This window comes from Penicillium alfredii (genome assembly GCF_028826965.1).
Source record: "Penicillium alfredii strain IBT 34128 chromosome Unknown utg000004l_segment0_segment0, whole genome shotgun sequence".
Taxonomy (NCBI): Eukaryota; Fungi; Ascomycota; class Eurotiomycetes; order Eurotiales; family Aspergillaceae; genus Penicillium; species Penicillium alfredii.
The window spans coordinates 2,653,466-2,673,778 of record NW_026622701.1 but is presented as its reverse complement, the minus strand read 5'-3'; the positions used below and the strand labels follow the sequence as shown (position 1 = coordinate 2,673,778).

The window sequence follows — 20,313 nt, the reverse complement described above, 5'->3', positions numbered from 1 at the left end:
TCGGAACGTGGGTTGATCCGCGTAGCAGGCATGTTATTGAACCCATCACAGGTTGCCAGACAACAAAAACTAGATAGTCTGTCGGTTGGAAACAACTTGTACACACCAGAGTTAAATTTAGCTAACGCAGTGACGCCCCATCCAACTTGCTTTTCCACCGAGTGTATACATCTCGCTACAGGGAAATTTCGACCCCATGATGCACTACTACTAAATAAAGGAATCCATGAAAAAAGGTATATTTTCAGAGAGAGTGACCTGACATACCTATTGAATAATATTATTGATCTGAAGTTGGTTCATTTGCCAGTAGAGATGATCCCTCCCGAAAGAACAGGGCCAAATTCAATCAACACATCTGACCCTATATTTCCTGAATTATCCTCCATGGAAGACTGGTCACCGTCTGAGTTTATTCACAAGTATGTCTGTTCAACCCTTTCTTTCTCTCTCCCCAAAAACCGCTCGAAACTTCCCAGCTCCAAGCCCCACGCCTTGATCCTCTCCATATCAACAAACTTCGACATGTCGCGCAGCGCAAGCTGCATCCAGATAAATGGGTTTGTCTGACCTTGCTCCTTGATTTCCTCATCCGACAAGAAAGTCGCCTTGAATTCGCGTCCCGTCGCACGCGACAGTCCCTGCATCACCTCGTCCACTGTCAGAAGCTCCGACACGATCTCAACCTCCTCCTGATGAAATTTGACTGGGTCCAAGGTGGCAGCGGCCCCAAATTGACCGATGACATTGGGGTCCACCATGGGAATCAGGGACCCCGGCGTCAAAGAAGTGGTGAATTGGCCGGTCTCGGCAAGTCCCTGATACATTTGGACATGGGGAGCCAGGTGGTTGGTCATGAAGTTACCTGGGCGAAGAATTGTCCAGTATTTGAATCCACCCTCTCGGACTTCTCTTTCAATGACCTGCTTGGACAAAACAACCATGCCTAGGGCGCTGTTGGGATCCCAGTGTGCGAGACGCTCGGGGTCGTTGACGGCCAGCGCGGTGGAATAGATGACATGCTTGATTCCGGCTTTTTTGGCCACAGAGAGAATCATCTGTGCTTGTCTAACTTCCTTGGTAGAATCGGTGAAGCTGGGCATCAGGTTGAGGAAGAGGGTTGTGCAGTTGGTCATGCTGCGCGTCAAGCATTCTTCGTTGTCGAAGTCGCCTTCGGCGATGGAGGCCCCAAGGGACTTCAGCTTTTGGGCGGCAGGCGAATTCAGATTGCGGGTGATGGTATGCACTTGGGCGCCCTGCTTAAGCAAATTGTAGGTGAGGGCGCCTCCCTGGGTGCCGGTGGCACCGCAGACAAAAACGGTTGGCGAAGACATTACGAAATGGTAAAATAGTGAAGATAAATGAAACACAAAGCGACGGTACTCAAAGTCTTGTCTATACAAGACCAAGGTCCTTTATATCTTTCGTTAAGTCCGACGCAAGTTGTATCTACGAGCGGAACTCCACCTTCCCGACCGGGATATTCTTTTAGCGTGCGGAATTCCGCTAGCCGATCTGGATCCACCGCAACGCCTCCTCGACTTTGCTCGTCGCACGGTTTTGCTCTTCTCCATCCACCCGCCATGTATGACCCACTGCATCAAACCACAGCCCCGCCACGGCGGAAGTCCTGTGAAGCATGCAAGACGGCCAAGCGGCGCTGCGACCTCGCATTTCCCACATGTTCGCGATGCACTCATAGGAACGTGCCGTGCGTCTATCCTGGAAGACAGCCTCAACCTAACCTGGATATGATCACCGAGATTTCCTCAATTCTCGACTGTCCCGGAGAGCTCCCACCTCTAGATTTAGTTGAGTGCACCGCCGAAGCCGACCTAATTTCTGGGGGCATCGAGGCACAATTAAATCATCTTGACCCGCTCCAAATGCTAGCGACAGAACCAACCCTAGATCTAGAAATATCACCCAGCTTTGAATTGACCGTGCCAAGGGCGGCCCCGCCGAAGTCACTTTCGGGTATCATAGCTTCGCGGCTGCAATTCGCCATTGATTTGATCAAGGATGCCCCGCGGATGATGGTCGCCGAGAATCAAACTCCGTGGTGCCATCGTCAGCTGTATAAAAACGGCATGCCGAGAGTGATGCAAGGTCAGCCCGTCACAGTATACTCGGGGAGACCAATCCACCGTCAGATCTCTTTCAAAACTAATCCTCGCTAGATGCCTATACATGCTGTTCTCTCCATCTCAACAAGAATGAAATGAATGCGCCGGTGGTCATGTCGATACTGGAGTCCCGCACCCGCGATCTTCTATCATCACCGATCCCAACATCCCCACTCGACATCCTCGCCCGCACGCAGGCGATTATCCTTTATAAGATTATGCATCTGTTCGATGGCAATACCCGGTCCCATTTCGCTATTGAATCGCTCTCTGCAGCATTAGACTCCTCAGCAATGTCACTTCACGGCTATCTTCATTTCCCCGATCCCTCTCACCCGACACAACTCTTCCCGACATCCATGGAACCAATTATGAACTTCTGGGACACATGGATCTTCCAAGAATCCGCGTGGCGGACTGTCCTGCTCACACTTTATTTCCATCAAGTATATAATGTGCTGCAGGGGAGGATACCGACGGTCTGTGATGGGAAACTGGGACTCACCCACGCGTGGTACCTTTCCGCGCATTTGTGGAATTCTCAGAGTGCGTTTGACTTTGCAATCGCCTGGATGGAGAAACCACATTTTGTGGTTTATGATGCGGATTTCTCGAGCGTGTTGTGCGATGCGCAGCCGAGTGATGTGGATGTGTTTGGTCGGATGTGGTTGGTTACTCTTCTAGGCATTGACGAGGCCAAAGCTTGGTTTTATTCACGAGGGGCTCTATTGTGAGATTGAAAAGAACTTATCATCTAATTGAGTGGTATTAAATAGAAAGATCAATAACACATAGGCACTGTTGCTATGAGCGAGAATGAAGTATAGACTCAACCCATCATATGCAATATTTCTCAAGTCTCCCACAGAACAGTCCAAGTACCCAGAGGCTCAAATCATACTGCGCTCGGTTCGAGAATGATCCATCAACCTGCGGGGCAAAGATGGGCACTTCCACGATAGACCGCTACAAGGCCGATCGCAGGCAACAGCTCCACTGAGGCTCTTGCGCGAGGCTGCAGAGTCATCGTCCATAAATTGGCAGTCGATTCTCGTTTTTACGTGACATCCTAAATTTTATTTTGTTTTGACTCTTCCTATTTTCTTTCTTCTGACAAGACAATCTAGCATTGGAGGTGGGCACAATAAACAATGCCGCCCGCCGACTCCTACCTATCACGAACCCTCCAATCGCTAACCCAGAGCAAGATCCACGAGCTGGGCAAGCAATGCGATGCATACGAATCGCAGAAAGCAGAAATCCTCGCAGCTGCCGCACAGTGTCACAGCCAACGGGACCGCGTGGCGCAGATCCTGGCAGGCACAAAACGACTGTTCCCGCGGGCCAGGTGGGACGAGTCCGTTCGAAGCATCGAGCGTTGGGTCGACCAGGCTCGCTATGACTCGACCATCACACCCGAGAAGCTGGATGGCTTCGAGGCACACTTGCTTGGCCGGCTCGATGCCCACAGTCGCAAAATGAGCATGGCGGACCTCTATTCGCGTCTCCTGACCGAGTGGATAAGTCCGCCTTCGAAGGAAAAGGAGAATACAGCTGGCAGTCCAAGCGATGAGGAGGATTTTCTGGTTGTGGATGAGCGCCAGAAGGAGAGGCTGAAGCAGCTGTGCGATCGGTTTGAGGCGACTGTCTTCGAGCCGCGTGAGGCTGATCCTACGGAAATTACTACGTTTCTCAATGGTCTTTTCCCAAGTGAAGAGAGCCTCAAGCCACTTGAAGAGATGCGGGAAACTATTCGGACTCGCATGACGAATATCTGGGAGGACAAAGAACCTTTCGACATCGCGTCGCTCTCCCAATGTATTAAGGGTCTTAGAAATGAAGATATCCTTAGCGAGGAGAAGCAAGAAACCCTCAAGCTGTTTCTCAACAGCAATGTTGCTCTAACTGAAATCGCCGACGTCCTGAACATGCGGTATGCCGACCTACGGAACTGGGATTGGCATGCAGGACCAGACGGTGTCCCTGTGCTGCCCCGGCAGCAACTGAACGGCAAATACCGAATTTGGATGGATGAGGATGTGCTTCAAACTATTTTCATGGAGCATATCTGTATGCGGCTCTGCGGCATGCTCAAAGAAGTCCTCAAGGACTTCATCCGGACACGCTCGGTGTGGACGTTTCATCAGCGGCAGCAGATGGACTCGAATGATCGCCTTCGACGGCAATACTACTGCGGCTATAGCGGCCCGAGTCAGAATGTGAAAAATCTCCGCCGGGATGAATTCATCGACACCTATTTCCTCTCGCAGCTGCCATCCGACGAGACTTCGTTGGCAGATCGTGGAGGTGGGTACGACGAAGACAACGAGGTCGGAGACCAGAGCACTCCGCCAGAGGCGCGGCGAAGTGTCAAGCAGGAGCTTCTGAGGAAGATTGTCACTGAGACCCTTCTCCAGCATCGACTCCATGGACAGGCAGCAGTAGTGCAGTCGGATCTGCAGTGGTACGCCACGTCTCTTCCACACAGCACTGTCTTCACCATCTTACAATTCCTCGGTTTTCCCCCTGAATGGGTCGATTTCTTCCGCAAGTACCTGGAGACCCCGTTGAATATGGACAAGTCCTTCGAGGGCCATGAACAGACGGGACCTCGCAAGCGTCGAACGGGTATCCCCATCGCGCACGCGTCGGAGAAAGTCATTGGTGAATTGATTCTGTTCTTTATGGACCTTGCAGTCAATCGCGAGACGGGCATGCTTTTGTACCGGCTTCATGATGATGTGTGGCTCTCTGGCGACCCAGCCAGATGTGCGCAGGCATGGCAGGTCATGCAGACGTATGCCAGGGTCACTGGCCTACAGTTCAACAAGAGCAAGTCTGGATCAGTCTGTCTAGGAGATTCGATTGATCCCCATGTTCTGTCTCTGCTGCCTGAAGGCCCCGTTAGAATCGGGTTCTTGATGCTGGATGCCGCATCGGGGCGCTGGGCAATCGACCACTCTCAGGTAAATGCGCATGTGCAGCAGCTCAAGACGCAGCTCGAGCACTGCGACAGTGTGATCTCGTGGGTCCGCACCTGGAACAGCTGTATCGGACGGTTTTTCAAGAACACCTTTGGCCAACCTGCATACTGTTTCGGGCGACCGCACGTCGACGCGATTCTTGCCGCGTATGAAGATATGCAAAAGACTATTCTTGACACTAACGGCACACACACCCAACAAACCTTGACACAGCATCTCCGAGAGATGATTCAGGCCCGTTTCGATGTATCCGATATCCCCGACGCATTCTTCTTCCTGCCCGAGGAGCTGGGCGGGCTGGGCTTGCGCAATCCGTTCATCTCGGTCCTGTTAGTGAGCAACCAATTGAGAGACCCGCCTCTCAAATTGATCAAGGATTTCGTGGCCGAGGAGCGTCATGAATACGCCATTGAAAAGAAACTGTTCGACGACCTCTCCAAACAAGCACGCTGGAAACGGCTTGATAATATCCATCCCCACGGCGCTGTCAACGTCAAGCCAGTTGTCAGCCAACGAGAGATGGACACCTTCATGAGCTTTGAAGAATACACCCGGTTCCGTGAGGAAACAAGTCCGCAATTTACCAAGCTCTATCAACATCTCCTTCAAGTGCCAGAGCCAAATGGTGTTGAACTGAATGACTCGGACAGGGTTCCCATGGCGGTGAGGGACATTCGTAGGCGGTTCCGTCTCAAGAATGAGGACCCGGAAATGAGGTGGATTTTATATCTGTATGGGGAGGATTTGCTGTCCCGCTTCGGAGGGTTGAACTTGGTCGACAAGCAGTTTTTGCCTATGGGGGTGTTGGATATGATCAAGGGAAAGAAGGTGAAGTGGCAGATGGTCCTGTAGCAGTGGCTCGGTTTGATCTATGCTCGAATCCCCGAAGGAACAGCTTCTTATAATGGAAATATAATTCACGCATCCGGGGCCCTATTCACAAATAGAAATACATATGGGAAAGAGAAAGTATCTGTAAGTATATATAAACAATGGATGCATACATTTCCACCCGATTCCCTCCCATGCTGGGCTCATAACCAAGCCCTCCTTCAGGCAAGCAATTGCCTTCTTATCCAGGGGATCCTTCTTGTTGAAGCTTTGCTTCTTGCGTTCAGCACTGGACCAGGTCGTGGTATCGTAACTATTACCCCCGATAGCACCGGGGACCGGTGTGTACATGCATTTGTAACCCCTGAAGTTCTTTGTTCATTGCCAGGGGTCATTATTTCTAGCCTCAGGTGCAGGGAGCTGGACCTTGCCTACGTTTGCCTGCAATTCCTCAAGGCGGCCTTACATGCCCGATCCGGACAAGTCAATGCCGTGCTTAGTGGCATAGGCATAGACCCGAGCATCGGCATTATCAAAGCCGTCCTCCCACGTCGAATCATTTGCAAGCTGGATCCAAGACGCCATGGTTGCGCGGAGACTCTTGATTTCCGAGTCCGGCTTCAGGAGATCGTTGCGTTCCAGAGTGGCCAAAATAGCGAGGAACGTGGTTCCAAGCAGCTAGCAAAGGAACATCACATGGTCGCCATCCTCAGACCTGGGTGATTCAATTCCGGATGGACATCTTCCGGTGATATTAAGACGAAGAGGTAGACATGGAAAAAAAAAGGGGGAGTGGGGGAAACACATATACATTGGGTCGGCCAATCCACGGAGGAAGAACATGACTGTCCCTGTCCCCTCACAGACAGCCCACTGCTCTTTCCAGTTGTACTTGGCCTCGTCGAAATCCAGCAGCACGTTTTGCACCAACTCGGTGATACCGTAGGCGTAGAAGTCGTTGTAGACATATATGCCGAAGTTGTCCGGATCACGAAAGAACGTCTGGTTTTGCAACGCGACAAACTTCTTGAGGCTTGCCGAGGTCATGACCCAAATATGCTCGGGGTTTTCGGCCGATGGCTTCATGCAGACACAAGGCTTGCCGCTATTGCGAGTCCAAATAGCATTCTTTTGTGGGGCTTAGCGTCCAGATAAAAATGATTGATGGAATGTTCATTACTAACCTTCTGCGGGTCGCTGGCCTTTCCTGCACCACCATCTTCTTGTTCCTCTTCCTCTTCGGCCTCAGATGCAGGGCGATAGCGTGGGCAGATTGCGGAAGGTCCTGCACACAGAGATACTAAGCCTCCTCTGGATCGCCCGTCGCCATCCGATATTCTGCGTCTGCGTTTCCAGAGGCAGATATCTTTTCTCAACGAGCGATCCGATAACGCGCTGCTAGGGCTACAGTGTCGTCACCATCGGTTTTGGACTTCTTAGGCGCGCCGCCGGACCCTGTATCCGACTTGCGTTTAGGAGGCATGGTGAAGATTGATTGCGCAGCAAAACAAATGTGAGCGTGGAAAGCAGCGAGTCGGCAGTTTAAGACGTTAGACGGAGGATTTTGTTTCGCGTAACGTCATTAATGATCGTCAGGGGAGACGCGATATCGTGGCGTACGCGATTCAGGCCCTAAACATAGTGGCAGAACAAAATTATTAATACCCGGCACTATAACCATATATTACCTAGTATTCCACAGTTCTTCTATTTAAGAACCCCTATAAATCACTTACTGATATCTCTCTAAGTATTGCTTTACGATATCAATATATGTTAATTCTCTTGGCTTATAATGAAAGATTTTTTATTCATGGACAGGAACTCCCAACGGCCCTAGCCATATTAGGTTAGTGTGGCCGAGTGGTTAAGGCGATAGACTAGAAATCTATTCCGTTCGCGGGCACAGGTTCGAATCCTGTCGCTAACGTTTTGATGGTTTTTTGGTTGAGGTAAATATTCTTTTTCTTACTATCCAAGGCAGTTACTTTGGTTTAAGAGAAAGGAAGTTTGGTACCCGGTATCTTAGTCAGTGTGGCCGAGTGGTTAAGGCGATAGACTCGAAATCTATTTCGTTCGCGAGCACAGGTTCGAATCCTGTCGCTGACGGTCGTTTGTTTTTGTTTTCTTTTCTTCCCTCTCCTATGTATTTAAAAATTTTGTTATTTCGCCTTTTTCATCACAACACCGCATCTAAGACGCTTGCTTCGATATCCGGGTTACGGCAATATAGATACGGGATAAGGGCCGGGCGCTATAGGAAGTGGGTCATAAGGAGCTTCGACGGCACTCGGCCTCGGCTCTGGATAGTCAGGCGGAATTGTGGCTGAGGTACACTACGCGGCCAAAAGTCTGGGTACACTCTATAATTCAGATTTACCCCACCATATTAAAAACTGAATAACTCCCCTAATATTAATTAATATAAATTTATACTAAATATACAAAGAAAATAGGTCAATATCTAGTATACCAACCCTTCGCTACGCATATAGTAACTATTCTGCGAGGCATAGATCGAATTAAGCTATTAATAACGGTTTGATTAAGTAGTTCCTATACTTCGTATATAGCATTTTTAAAGATCTTTTAGTCTAATTTAGACCTTCTATTACCTAGCTAAGGGTATAATTGAAGAGCTTTAATCTTCAGAAGTCGCTATACTAGTTCAATAGGGTTAAGATTAGACAAATACGGAGGCACACAAGCCTGCTTTCGAACCGAAAATAAAATTCACCAGACGGCACACGATCCTGAGAAAGACTTTAAATATTCTCATTAATATCTAGTATCGCAGAAATATCGTGATGGTGTGACCATTATGAAAATTGATTTCGTTGACCCTGAGAGATGGGATAATGATTATTATTGGCAGCAGATAGCACTTACCGTCGGTATCGGGGATCTTCATCTATACGCCAAGTGGGACCAATATAAAGCTGCAGGCATGAACAGCCGGTCCAATTTTATCAAAACCTGCGCTGAAGCGATGCGTTTTGTCTGTCACCGAATGCTACTGGAGCATAACAGTATCAAAAATATATGAGTGGAAATGGAGGATGATTTCGAAATAGATGTCCTCAAAAAAATTCGAAGAGTGAAAGAGAGAAGTCGCACAATCTGCAGGGGTGCACGAAAGGATGCCGAGTTCTTTGCGTTGAACGCTGGGCTACCCGGGATGATTATCAACAAGTTCCGCCCAATGGGCCAGAAATTCCTCTACGCAAAAGGGGAGATGAATTGCATGACGGCTTGGTATCCTCTTCTTAAAGAGCTCTTGTGGGTCTTCTCTTTTGGAGGAAAACCAAAGACTGAATGTGAGCCGCTGCCTCCGTATCCTGGGTTTGAATAAAATGGCCCAACACTGCTTAACAAACAATGCTATTCGTATAAGAAAACTGGAACGATATAGAAAATAAACCACTGATCGATTTCACAAGCTGATCCCGCCAAAGATCATAGCATTGTGTAGTACGATTGTATATTTCATTCTCGAGATCCTTCAGTGGACTTTCACCTTTTCCTACGGAATATTCGCTGGGGATTGCCGTTTCGATTCTATACTAAGGACCTTCAAAAATCACACCTCGAAGACGACCCCCACCTTCAAATAGTGCTAGAATGCGGTATAGAACCGCAATATCCCCGTCGGCGAGATACTCGCCGTAATAGTTTCGAAATTGTTGTCGAGGGTGCGAATCCGGAACATCGTATTTCAGTTCTGATGCGATTATCTCCGCATCGTAAACATCACTCAAATACTTTGCCCAGACAGCAATCACCACTATATTCTGGTGGCCTTTGTTTTCTTTTTCCTCTCGCTATTACATCGCCCGGCTCCGGCTGCAAAAGAAGGACACTAATTACGTTGGTATTTTCGTCTATAGAAGATGGCTGCCGAATTATTGCGGCGTTAACGCACCGATATTAGTTGTCCTATACGCACCCAAAACGAGTATTGCGGCGAACCTCCACACGGAAAGAGAAGCCACAGTACCTGGTCACGGGGTAGAGTACGAAAGCCCCGCCTGGCCATATTGACTCGGAACGGGTCACGCTAGGCTTAGGGGTTATCTTCACCGGATTGACTAGAGTGATAGTGATCTTTGTGTTTTCTTGTGTCGTTTTGTGTCGTTGAACGCGAAGCAGCGTCATGTGTCCTCTATTGCTCCACGCGGTGGTGAATAGCAACGCACCTCAAAAGTTAAGATAAGGATTGAGTTGTTGAAGCGGCTACTACATTTACAGCGGGGAATAAAAACCGAGGGATGATAGAAGAATGTACAAGGTAGTGAAGATTCTCGCTGCTGAGAACCGACTAGGTATACGTATTAAACGGAGCAGAGCACATTACCCAAGTTACTGTATACAGCCAAGGTCAGTAAAAAGAGTAATATGATCAGGGAATTACTATGTGCAATATATTGTTGATGGGGAGACATACAAGTCGCAATTAGGTAAAGAAAGCAAGATATTCATACCTTGCCATCTTCATGAATCTTTGATATAAATAATTAGGAAACAGAGTGCTTGCCTAGGTAGAGGTTCCTAATATGTTTAGGCATTTATAAGAAGGTAATAATTACTGCTCCAGACCTCTCGGTCAAGGTGATGTTCGCTGGCCTGTCAGTGTAGTGCGCGTGCAGGCAGAATCTAGGATTAGGGCTGGTAACCTGAGTAAAGGTAGCAAGTCTTAGGTAGTTAAAATTACGAAATTATTAAGTTAATTGAACTATTTCTTTTAAAGAAATAAAAGAGAATAAAAAAACGTCAGCGACAGGATTCGAACCTGTGCCCGCGAACGGAATAGATTTCTAGTCTATCGCCTTAACCACTCGGCCACACTGACTTGTGATAGGTTAGCTAAAAGTCTAGCCATATAAGGAAGGATATGAGTCTACCCAGATAAAGAAGAAAATTCAGACGGTCTAGGACACCTGCCTAGAAGTGTCTGGCAAAAATTCAAGAATTCATCGTCAGCGACAGGATTCGAACCTGTGCTCGCGAACGAAATAGATTTCGAGTCTATCGCCTTAACCACTCGGCCACACTGACTAATACATTGTTGAGTTAACTTTGTGTTCTATCAACCAATTAATACAATTAATAATAAATCAGTGTTCGCGCTATCTGGATAGTCAATAGGAACCCTTAGTGACAATAACCTTGAACTTTTTCTTTATTATTATAAATCTATAGTAACCACCACTATTAATTATACTTTTAAGCTCTAAATACCAGACAAAGCTAGTATTTCGTTAATAGATATACTAATACTGGTAATATTGTTCTAATAAAAATAATTAATAAAAATTCAGAACAAAAAGAACGTCAGCGACAGGATTCGAACCTGTGCCCGCGAACGGAATAGATTTCTAGTCTATCGCCTTAACCACTCGGCCACACTGACTAAGGATGAAAAAACTTTGCTAACATAATATGATAGACCAAAACAACTTTTGAAGTCAATCTATAAAGTTGCACCACTTTCTTTGGACTCATAACATCAACCACAATGCTATGTGTAGAATAGGTGCTCGAATTTAGCCTGATACTATTACCGCAGTTGCCCTTTACTCTTTAGTACTCTTTATTTTGTCCTAGCTACAGCTGTTGACGCATAAATATAACAAATATATTCAATATTCAAAGCAGGGTGACCCCGGTGAATGCCCGGTCCTCGGGATCGTTGGCTGAGTCTCAGCCTGGGGAGACCGCTGCGGATTAACCTGAGTCATTGCGATACCCCAAGGCCGCTGGTGACGGATATTCTCAATGACATTGATCGCATATCCGAATCCTCGCTGGCTGAGTATGTCCCCAGCGATCTGCCGAGACTAGCACAGAGTTTTGGATCATCTTGATCGAACTGATTTCCAAGCGCCTCCGACTTAACAAACTTGACATGTGTATGTTGATATTGGAAGAGCTGCAAAAGATGTACACTATCGCGTCGATCTATCTTGCAATCTTCTCAAAAGTCATCCAGCAAACCTGTCCTGGGTATCAGATAAGCACGGCCGAGTCAATCCAGACTGACACTACGGATGATGCTGCAGCTGGGCTTGCCGTGAGCCACTTAACCGATAACTCAGTTCCTGCCAACAACCGCATGGGGCAGGATGAAGCTGTGTGTCTGTCCTGCAATATCGGAAGACTTTATCAATGCTGTGATGGACGAGGCCTCAATTTTCGATTTCTGGGAAACGTGGAATAAAGGATGAAGGATTGACTTGGGAATAGAGATTTGAATGACTGAATTCTTTCCCTAGAACCAACCGAGTTGAGGGGGGACAAAGTAAGAAATAAGCGACTTGTAATAGATAAGCATTTGTATATTATCAGAAAATAAAGTAAATACATCTATCAAACCATAACTCGTTTCGTGTCTATCTCGTTCATGTCCCATCCTCGTGACAGTCAGTATCGCAGTAGTCGAATTTCATATGGCAGCCATTTTCGAAATCCAGTGTTCCACAATGCCCAATTCCGTTGTGGACATCCTCGTCATACGTCCAATCGGCACTATCATTTTGTAAGTGATGGACCAAAAGTGCGAGGATATCAATGGGAGTCACTTACTAGTATTCGATCTGTTGTCTAGTGAACCCGAATACGTTACTGTTGTCACACCAGTATTTGAGTAGACACGATCCAGGGTGAGGGCTGCCATTGCCAGAATGGCCATAGACGGTTGAAGTCCACCGCAACCACTTGTCGTTGTTGCCTACGCCGCCAAGCGCTTTCATAACAGGCAAATTACCCGCAGCCCTTTTGCAGGCATCTGGCTGGACCTCGTCACACATGCTGGACCCATCAGGGTTTGTGTCCGGGGTTTCCATAGGCAGTTCCTCCTGCACAACGGTGGATTTACCAGCCGGCGTGAGCGACCCTAACCCGTTGGTGGTTTGGGCCGTGTAGTAGATGATCTTGGCCAGGCTATCAGCCGACACAGCGGTGGGCTTGAATACAGTCGAGGTTGCGTAGGGTGTGGTCCAGGTGATCGAGCCGGGGTATGTCTTGTACTGTTCGCAATGTCCCTCGCTGGCGGAGACCGAAGTGAACATGGTTTGTGTGTCGGTCCTATCCCCAAAGGTTGTTGAAGTCACCAAGGAGCACTGGCAGCTTCCCTGGCCAGGACTGCCCTGGTGCAAAAAGTCGGTTGGCCCTCCGTTGTAATCGCAAGGAGGGAGCCACGTGGAACTGGGGCTAGGGCTAGCACTCGATGTGGAGCTCGAAGACTGGGACGTCTTGGGCACAGTCTTGAAGGTCGACGTCCTTTTTTGGCTACCTGTACTGCTGAGATCGCTCATGTCACTGGTCATCGAGCCGGTAGCGAGACTGAGCGAACCAGACTTGACACGACGGGAGCTTGCACTCGCCGATGAAGGAGGACCGGTCGTCGAAGATTTGGGGGTTTTTGATGTCTCCGATGCCTTTGAAGTCTTTGAAGGGTTGGATGTATGGGGTGGCGTGTATGTCCCTGACAGGTTGAGGGTAGGGGGGCTCGAGGTAGGACGGCGAGTGCATGCTTGCACGGACGAGCTGGGTGTCGAGGTCGATGATGTGGATGAGCGAGAAGACGACGACTTGCTGGACGATGTAGATGACGACGACTTGCTGGACGATGTAGATGATGTGGACTGGCTGGAAGATTTAGAGGATGACGAGCTACTGGACTCGGATGATGAAGAGCTGCTCGACTCCGACTCTGTCGATGACGAGGACGAATCGCTGCTGCTGTCATTATCATTTTCATCATTTTTTTCGTTCTCAGGATTCTTCTTCGCTTCTGTGGTGCTAGAACCCAGACCCGCCAGAGTCTTTCCAAGGCTGCCGAGACCGCCACCGATTGTGTTCGCGATGCTTCCGAGAGTGCCGCCTCCACCGCTGATGCCTTTGGAAATGTTGTCGGTCCAACCGCTGATGGTGTTACCAATATCCTTGGCCTTGCTAATGGCATCGATGCCTGCGGATCCCTTGAGAGCATTTTTGCCCAAGTTGAGGACGCCGGCCAAGATACCACCACCATCGTGATTATCACCGCCGCTGTCGTCTTTCTTCAGGTTCTTCTCCACGTAGTCTTTCACCTTTTGGGCGTTTTGTTTCGTTGGGCTGTCTTTGAACTTCGCGAACAGCTGCGAAGCGGAGCTAGCCTTGGATCCAAAGGCCACGAGCATGTCGAGGTCGTGCTTGGGTCCAGTTGCCGCGGCAGCCACTGCAGAAGAGGTGATTGTCGAAGGATTGTGATCGCCTGCCTGGGTGATCACAGTTGGAATTGCCGTAGTGGTGCCGTCGATGGTTTTGATCGTGCTGGTGTGAATTGTCTGGCGTGCCGAGGCAGCAGCAGCATTGTCCGACGATTGAGATCCCTTCTGCGTGCCCGAGGCGGAAACACCACTGTCCGAGGGTTTAGATCCACTCTTAGTGGCCGAGGCGAAGCCATCGTTGTTCGATGGCTTAGGTCCATTCGGGGTGCTCGAGCCGGAGACAGAATTGCCTGATGGTTTGGGCCCGTTCTGGGAGGTGCTGTGATCGTTGGGGTTGTTAGGGCTAGGGCCCCTTGATGATCCTGCGGCACCAGCGGCATTGGTGCCTGCAGCAATGTTAGTATCCGACTTGGTTATGAAAACCAGATTGACCAGATCTTACTGTGGGGCTTGGGCGGGTTGGACGTGTGCGCACCGGCACCAGCTAGGGGGTTGGAAGTAGCCTTGGGAGGGCCAGTTGGTGCGTTCGAAGGGGTGCCTCCCGGGCCGGGTGGTTGAGTACCAGGTTTTCCACCGGACTGAGTGCCAGCTCGTCCAGTGCTGGCAGGGTTAACAGGGCCATTTGATTGTGGACCACTGTGAGGATTCGCCGTGGGTGTTGAGGAAGCATTCCCAGTGTGGGCATTCGCAGAGGCCGATGGAAGGGGAACTGATCCGCTATTGCCAGCCGAGTTGGCGCCGGTAGCCTGGCTATCAGAGATCGTTGTGAACCTGCCGGCAGTCGTGAGATATGTGTCCCCAGCGAGAGCGAATGCCTCGCTGGCTAGGAACAAAAGAGCCACTGAAACCCTCATGATCCGACTTGGACGTCCCTTGACGATGGGTTGGGATATTCGGTAGTCGACAGAAGACTATAAGACACTACAAAGTAACAAAAAAGGATCAAAACGGATTTTGCTTGGCTTTATTTCAAGCACCATGCACGGTCCTTGGGAATGGGGCTCAATTTTTCGGGTATCAGGTACCAAATTTCGTCTTTATCCATTTACAGCATGATATACGACCTCAGCATCTTCTCATGCGATAAATAGTAGTGATCGGCCTGCGCTTTCTCCCACAACAACACTAGCCTATACTTAGTGACTTATTAGCGTACAACTTTCCAAAGTTTGCTTGCTCGCAGGCCCCCACGTCGATTAGAGTACGTTTAGGGGGCCACCGGGGGCCACCGGGGGCCACTGGGGGCCAACTCGACTTGGAATGTGGGCTCATCTGAAAATATCCTGCCTATTGACGAATTTCTGGAGAAACGTGTCTGAAGGGTGAATGATGGATCCGACCTCGTCACCGAATGCACCACAGGCTGTAGACGGTATATCAAGACAATGGAATCAAAGTGACCCAAGAGCCTGACGTGTTTTTAATGCAAAATCCACTTATCCAGCCTCGTGTCCCCAGCTATGATTGGTTGATACTATTTTAGGGTAATACTAGGGTAGTCTAAACTCGCTCGGGCCCTTTAATAGGCCAGAAACCCTAGTAATTAATGTATAGCACAAAACTAAAAAAAGTATCCACTACGCTAGTGAGAAACATCCTTGATCTGGTTTTTGAAATAATATCGTGCATGTGTTTAGCATCTGCGCTTTAGGTCCCAGAGTGATAATAATTCCCATTGACCCACGGGACAAGTATGACCATAGTCGTCTTACCTGACCCTTGCATTTCTTAGAATATACAGATTTATAAGTTGCACAAAATACTCCGATTTATTTTTAATTCTATCCATGTCCTGTGGCTAGACAGCCAAGAATTCCCACAATAGAGCTGAGTTGCTTTGATTGCACGAGTGCTAATATCTAAATATGGAGTGCAGAGTTCCACGTAAGAAGCTTGGGGGCTGTTCACAGGTATGAGGGCTGTGTGGGGGGATCAGGACGCGCAGATGCTAAGCTCGCGATCAGGTGATGCTTCGAGGTTATTACCCATCTGGTGAGGCCGCTCAGGAACGTGCTCGATTCTACGCCGTGAGTAGGAAAAAATAGCATTTTAAGATGGATTTAACGCAAGATCCCCGAGGCGAGGGCAAAAGGCAAACCTATCCCCTCAAAATGACCTGTAGCCCACAGCTTCTATATTAAGGAATTCTAGTTGGGCCTTTTAATATTAATTATTGTGTGAGCTCTAGTAAGATTCTTAAATGCTGATTCCATATATTTCAGTATTATAGTGAAAAGAACGTGAAATTAAATTAAACTCTTAAAAATTTTCTGGTATGTGTAGTACGCAGGAACCCTCCACCCTTGGAAGATTACACTCCCTTAGGTATGTTTTCTTGTCATTTTTATTTTCAATTTTTATTTTTAGCAAGTAGGTGTTTTCACCTGGGCACGGCCCTTCTAAGGATAACACTCCATTAACGGTTTCCTCTGCTATATCTATTATTATCATTGTTGTTGTTGTGGTTGTTATTTAAATCTCTTATATATACTGTCTAATGTGATATTAGAGTGGGAAGAGGGGCCTAAGGGTGGAATGGCTGAATCCTTTATCGAAGATCGTAAAATAAGAATAATCCTTCAGAGAAAATAGAAATTTCTGCTGCAGCAGGAAATTCAACACCAAAAAGGTTGCATTTTGAACTATTACATTAATTCTTCTTTTCAAATAGACTAGTTTTTTAAACGATATAAAGAAGGCTTTTGAATGGCGTTTTTTTCAGGGGTAAATGGAGTCCTGAGGCAATTTCTTATTTGGAGCGGGGTAATCCGGATTACTTTGTGGGTATTTCTTCTTCCTTTTCCTCTTCTTCTTAATGATCGAAAATCAGCTTGACCTTTAAAGTTACAATACTCTCCCGCTTTATATAGTCGAAGACAGATATTCGCTGCCATTTTTATCAAACTATCATAGCGACATTTTTCGTCGCACCCATAGCTGACAATCCTCCCACAAAGGATCCATGGTCCCTAGTTCATCCAGTAACTCTGATACCAAAGCTCGACCGGAGTTCCGAGCCCACCAGTGGCTCCCATCCAGCTCACCAAGAAGGACACCCCAGTACATAAGAACCAGCAACGAGAACGGTTGGCGACATTGTAGGCTATTCACAAAATTCTTATTCACGGCAGCAAGCCACGCCAGCACCGGAGCAGGATCGGCGGAGTGACCGAACTTCATGAAACAGTGCCGCAAATGAGAAATGACCTCTTGGTTGATGCAATACTGACTAGCATCAACCTTGCCAACCACCTTATCGTTCAATATTGTGAGCTGGTTGAATGCCGTCTCTGTGTCAGCATCGAGCTTTGTAGAAATTCCTTTCCAGAATTCACCCTGAGAGAAAAGCTCGAGGTTGATCCACAACTGGCCAACGGAAAGAATTTTCTTCACGCCTTGGAGGAGCTCAAACACCGTGATGATGTTCTCGGTCATCTTAGGACTGGTGTTCCTCGTGGCCGTTAGCTGTGGCAAAGCGATGCTAATCGCGATGGTTATGACAGACTGTGCAAAGATGGCATCGCAGTTCTGTGGAGCGATATTGGCTATTGCCGTCCGAAAGGGGGTGAAACTTTGGTTGTGGTACCGCAGGCCTGTGTCAATATAGACCAGTGCCTTGGGCGGCGCCTCGAGCGTCGTGGCGATATGCAGAGACGCCAGTGCCAGAATTCCGTTCATTAGGTACCGGTAATCAAGCGCAAGACGCGGCACAATCATTTGCCAGACATGGATTTCCGATTCACTGACGCAGAGGCTTCGATAAGTCTCTGTGGAGAACTTGTGCATCAGCTCGAGGGGGTCAACAGTGCCACTGCTGGGCGAATTTGAAGTGCTTGGTGAAATATTTTCTAAAACGGCTGCGGATTTGAAGCGTTCTTTGGAGGGAGAAACGGGGTCCTCTGGATTTGCGCGTCGGGTATTTGCCAGAAGACGCGCGGGTGGAACTCTGGAGAAGGTGCAGCCATCCAGTCCCCGCAAAATGCAATTAGTGCACGGGGGACCGGTTTCATCGCACTTGACCCGTCTCTTCCGACAATTATCGCAGCCGTAACGAGACTTGGTGTGGGGTTTACGAACAGACATTGTAGGATCAATTTGAGATGAAGCTGTTCAGAGAAGTCCAAAGAGACTCAATATGCCAAGTCACATGATACATGCTCCGTCGTGCGGGGGGCAAGTGACTTGGAACATAAGAGAAAAAAAGAATCGTAAGTAGATTAAGAGATGAATAAATCATAAAGTAAATATACATATGGGTACTGAAAGCTCTAGTTTGATGGATTCTTATCTTATTTTCATTCTGCTTTTCACAAGATTGTTTTGTATTAAAGCCTTGAAGTACATCTTCTGTGACAGACCGCGAAACCAACACCGATAAATCTTCATAAATTATGCAAAGAAGGCAATGTACAGAGAAATGCCGACAAAATATAGAGAATAGAAAGATACATCCAAACCCACCCCGAAAAATATCAATGTCCAGGAAATGGCGAGCTGTAATCTCAGGCACTTGTAACAATTAAACCAGCATAGCAGCGGCCATGAAGACACCCCCCAAAACACTGGTCATCATGTCTGATCTCTTCCCTGGGGCTCCATTGAAGGAGGAGGATGGCATCATAGAGCTAGAAGTCATAGAGCCAGAGGTCATAGAGCCCGATGGCATCGACGAGGTGGACATGGCCGTGCTAGGCATGCTCATGCTTGACATACCATCCATTTCCCCCATTCCACCCATCTTCTGCTCTTGGCCAATCTGTTGAATTAAGCAAGTTAGAGCTTTTAGAAATAACACAAAAAAAAAAAAAAAAAAAAAAAAAAACAAGCATCCTCAAGATGGCCAGGAAACTTTTTGTTTCGTTTTAATTTACCTCGACTATAGCAGGGCCCGCCACAATGTTGTCATCGGTAGCCTTGGTGTTGTCCTTGGTGAGAACAACATAGGACTGGCCGGCAACACCCTTGGGAATGGTCACCGAGTATTTGTTATCGCCGTTGTCTTTGAGTTCCGCCCAAACCGGGCCGGTGACGGTAATGAAGGCGGCATGGATGTCCTTGGCACTCGAGCCATCGAATGACTTGTCAGCCATGAGCTGAACCATCGATCCAGTCATGAGAGACTTGTCAGAGTCCATGGTCAGTGCTGGGAAGGCCTTGACAGGAAGCTTCCCGTTGCTGGACGGGCAGGAGGCAATGAAGGGAGATGCCACAGTGTAGACTTCGTTCAGATCCAGGGGGTTGTCGAACGGCTGGGCAAAAGGCACCTTTTTCAGGGCGGCGCGCAGGTAGGCGCTGTGGCGGGCCTCATCGGTCAAGATGCTGCCGGCAGCAGTCAGGTAGGTCTTGTTCATGATTTCGCCGGCGGCACCTAGGTAGGCACTAACTCCAACACCTTATACACAGTAAGCGTCTAGTAGACAGGTACACAGGACTCAAGTATCGCTTACCTTCCAAGACACTGGCCAGGGCCAAGAAGCTCTTGGGGTCCGTTGCGGGGAACGAGTAGGTGCATCGCTCCACGGGGTGGGCACCAGCAGCTAGGAGGAAAAACACAATCAACATCCAGATCTAAAGATAGGCTTGTCTCCCACACATACCCTTCAAGGCCTTGGTCAAGAATTCCTCATGCATTTTCTCGTCACTGCCAACCTGCTTCAGATTGGAGTAGAAGGGATCCTTGTAGCCAGCTTTCATGAAGGCTTCCTGAGTATAATTCTTCAGGCCTTGCTCATAGAAAGTGGCTTCCAGGTGTTCAAGGGTTAAGGCATAGTTGAGAATGTCCGCTAGTAAAGGAAAAGGCGTCAGTGTGCTGTTACATAGTTTCTTGAGTCACAATAACATACCATTGGTGACTGCGCGCTTGGCCATGGGAGTGGCTTGGGCAAGGCCGGTGATCGCACCGAGGACAGTAACGTGGGATAGCTTCATCTTGTAGGGAAGACGGAGAAAATATTGTAGAATAGCAAAGAGAAAATTCAGTTTTGGGATGCATTTCAGGACGGGCTAACCGAGCCTTTTATAAGAGGCGTCAGAGCTATTTGTCATGGTGCCGAGCTGTGTCTTTCCTTTCCCTCCCTTCATTTCCGGACTTTCTTATGGTTCTGTCGTCTGATTCCTATGGATAACATACCGGATATAGCGATCTACAATGGAATTACTCGA

At 48.2% G+C, this 20,313-nt stretch overlaps 7 protein-coding genes across 7 annotated transcripts; 2 read left to right on the top strand and 5 right to left on the bottom strand.

The window, feature by feature from the left end:
• Positions 1-416: 416 nt before the first annotated feature.
• NUU61_002653 (NmrA/HSCARG family protein) lies at positions 417-1,334 on the bottom strand (the record flags this gene model as incomplete). The annotated part of the gene is made up of 1 exon (XM_056653235.1): positions 417-1,334. The coding sequence occupies one exon, from the start codon at positions 1,332-1,334 to the stop codon at positions 417-419; it is 918 nt and encodes a 305-aa protein (XP_056514302.1).
• A 552-nt stretch (positions 1,335-1,886) lies between these two features.
• Positions 1,887-2,860, top strand: NUU61_002652 (uncharacterized protein; the record flags this gene model as incomplete). The annotated part of the gene is made up of 2 exons (XM_056653234.1): positions 1,887-2,109; positions 2,181-2,860. 2 exons carry the CDS (start codon positions 1,887-1,889, stop codon positions 2,858-2,860), a joined length of 903 nt encoding a protein of 300 aa, XP_056514301.1.
• A 417-nt stretch (positions 2,861-3,277) lies between these two features.
• Positions 3,278-5,962, top strand: NUU61_002651 (reverse transcriptase; the record flags this gene model as incomplete). Its single annotated transcript, XM_056653233.1, has 1 exon — positions 3,278-5,962. One exon carries the CDS (start codon positions 3,278-3,280, stop codon positions 5,960-5,962), a length of 2,685 nt encoding a protein of 894 aa, XP_056514300.1.
• A 441-nt stretch (positions 5,963-6,403) lies between these two features.
• On the bottom strand, positions 6,404-7,424 carry NUU61_002650 (uncharacterized protein; the record flags this gene model as incomplete). The annotated part of the gene is made up of 4 exons (XM_056653232.1): positions 6,404-6,619; positions 6,809-7,069; positions 7,126-7,226; positions 7,319-7,424. The coding sequence occupies 4 exons, from the start codon at positions 7,422-7,424 to the stop codon at positions 6,404-6,406; spliced, it is 684 nt and encodes a 227-aa protein (XP_056514299.1).
• Positions 7,425-12,339: 4,915 nt separating this feature from the next.
• On the bottom strand, positions 12,340-15,005 carry NUU61_002649 (uncharacterized protein; the record flags this gene model as incomplete). Its single annotated transcript, XM_056653231.1, has 3 exons — positions 12,340-12,466; positions 12,524-14,537; positions 14,594-15,005. 3 exons carry the CDS (start codon positions 15,003-15,005, stop codon positions 12,340-12,342), a joined length of 2,553 nt encoding a protein of 850 aa, XP_056514298.1.
• Positions 15,006-17,058: 2,053 nt separating this feature from the next.
• On the bottom strand, positions 17,059-18,234 carry NUU61_002648 (Zn(II)2Cys6 transcription factor domain-containing protein; the record flags this gene model as incomplete). Its single annotated transcript, XM_056653230.1, has 1 exon — positions 17,059-18,234. One exon carries the CDS (start codon positions 18,232-18,234, stop codon positions 17,059-17,061), a length of 1,176 nt encoding a protein of 391 aa, XP_056514297.1.
• Positions 18,235-18,670: 436 nt separating this feature from the next.
• On the bottom strand, positions 18,671-20,079 carry NUU61_002647 (uncharacterized protein; the record flags this gene model as incomplete). The annotated part of the gene is made up of 5 exons (XM_056653229.1): positions 18,671-18,907; positions 19,023-19,543; positions 19,599-19,688; positions 19,749-19,934; positions 19,995-20,079. 5 exons carry the CDS (start codon positions 20,077-20,079, stop codon positions 18,671-18,673), a joined length of 1,119 nt encoding a protein of 372 aa, XP_056514296.1.
• Positions 20,080-20,313: the final 234 nt, after the last annotated feature.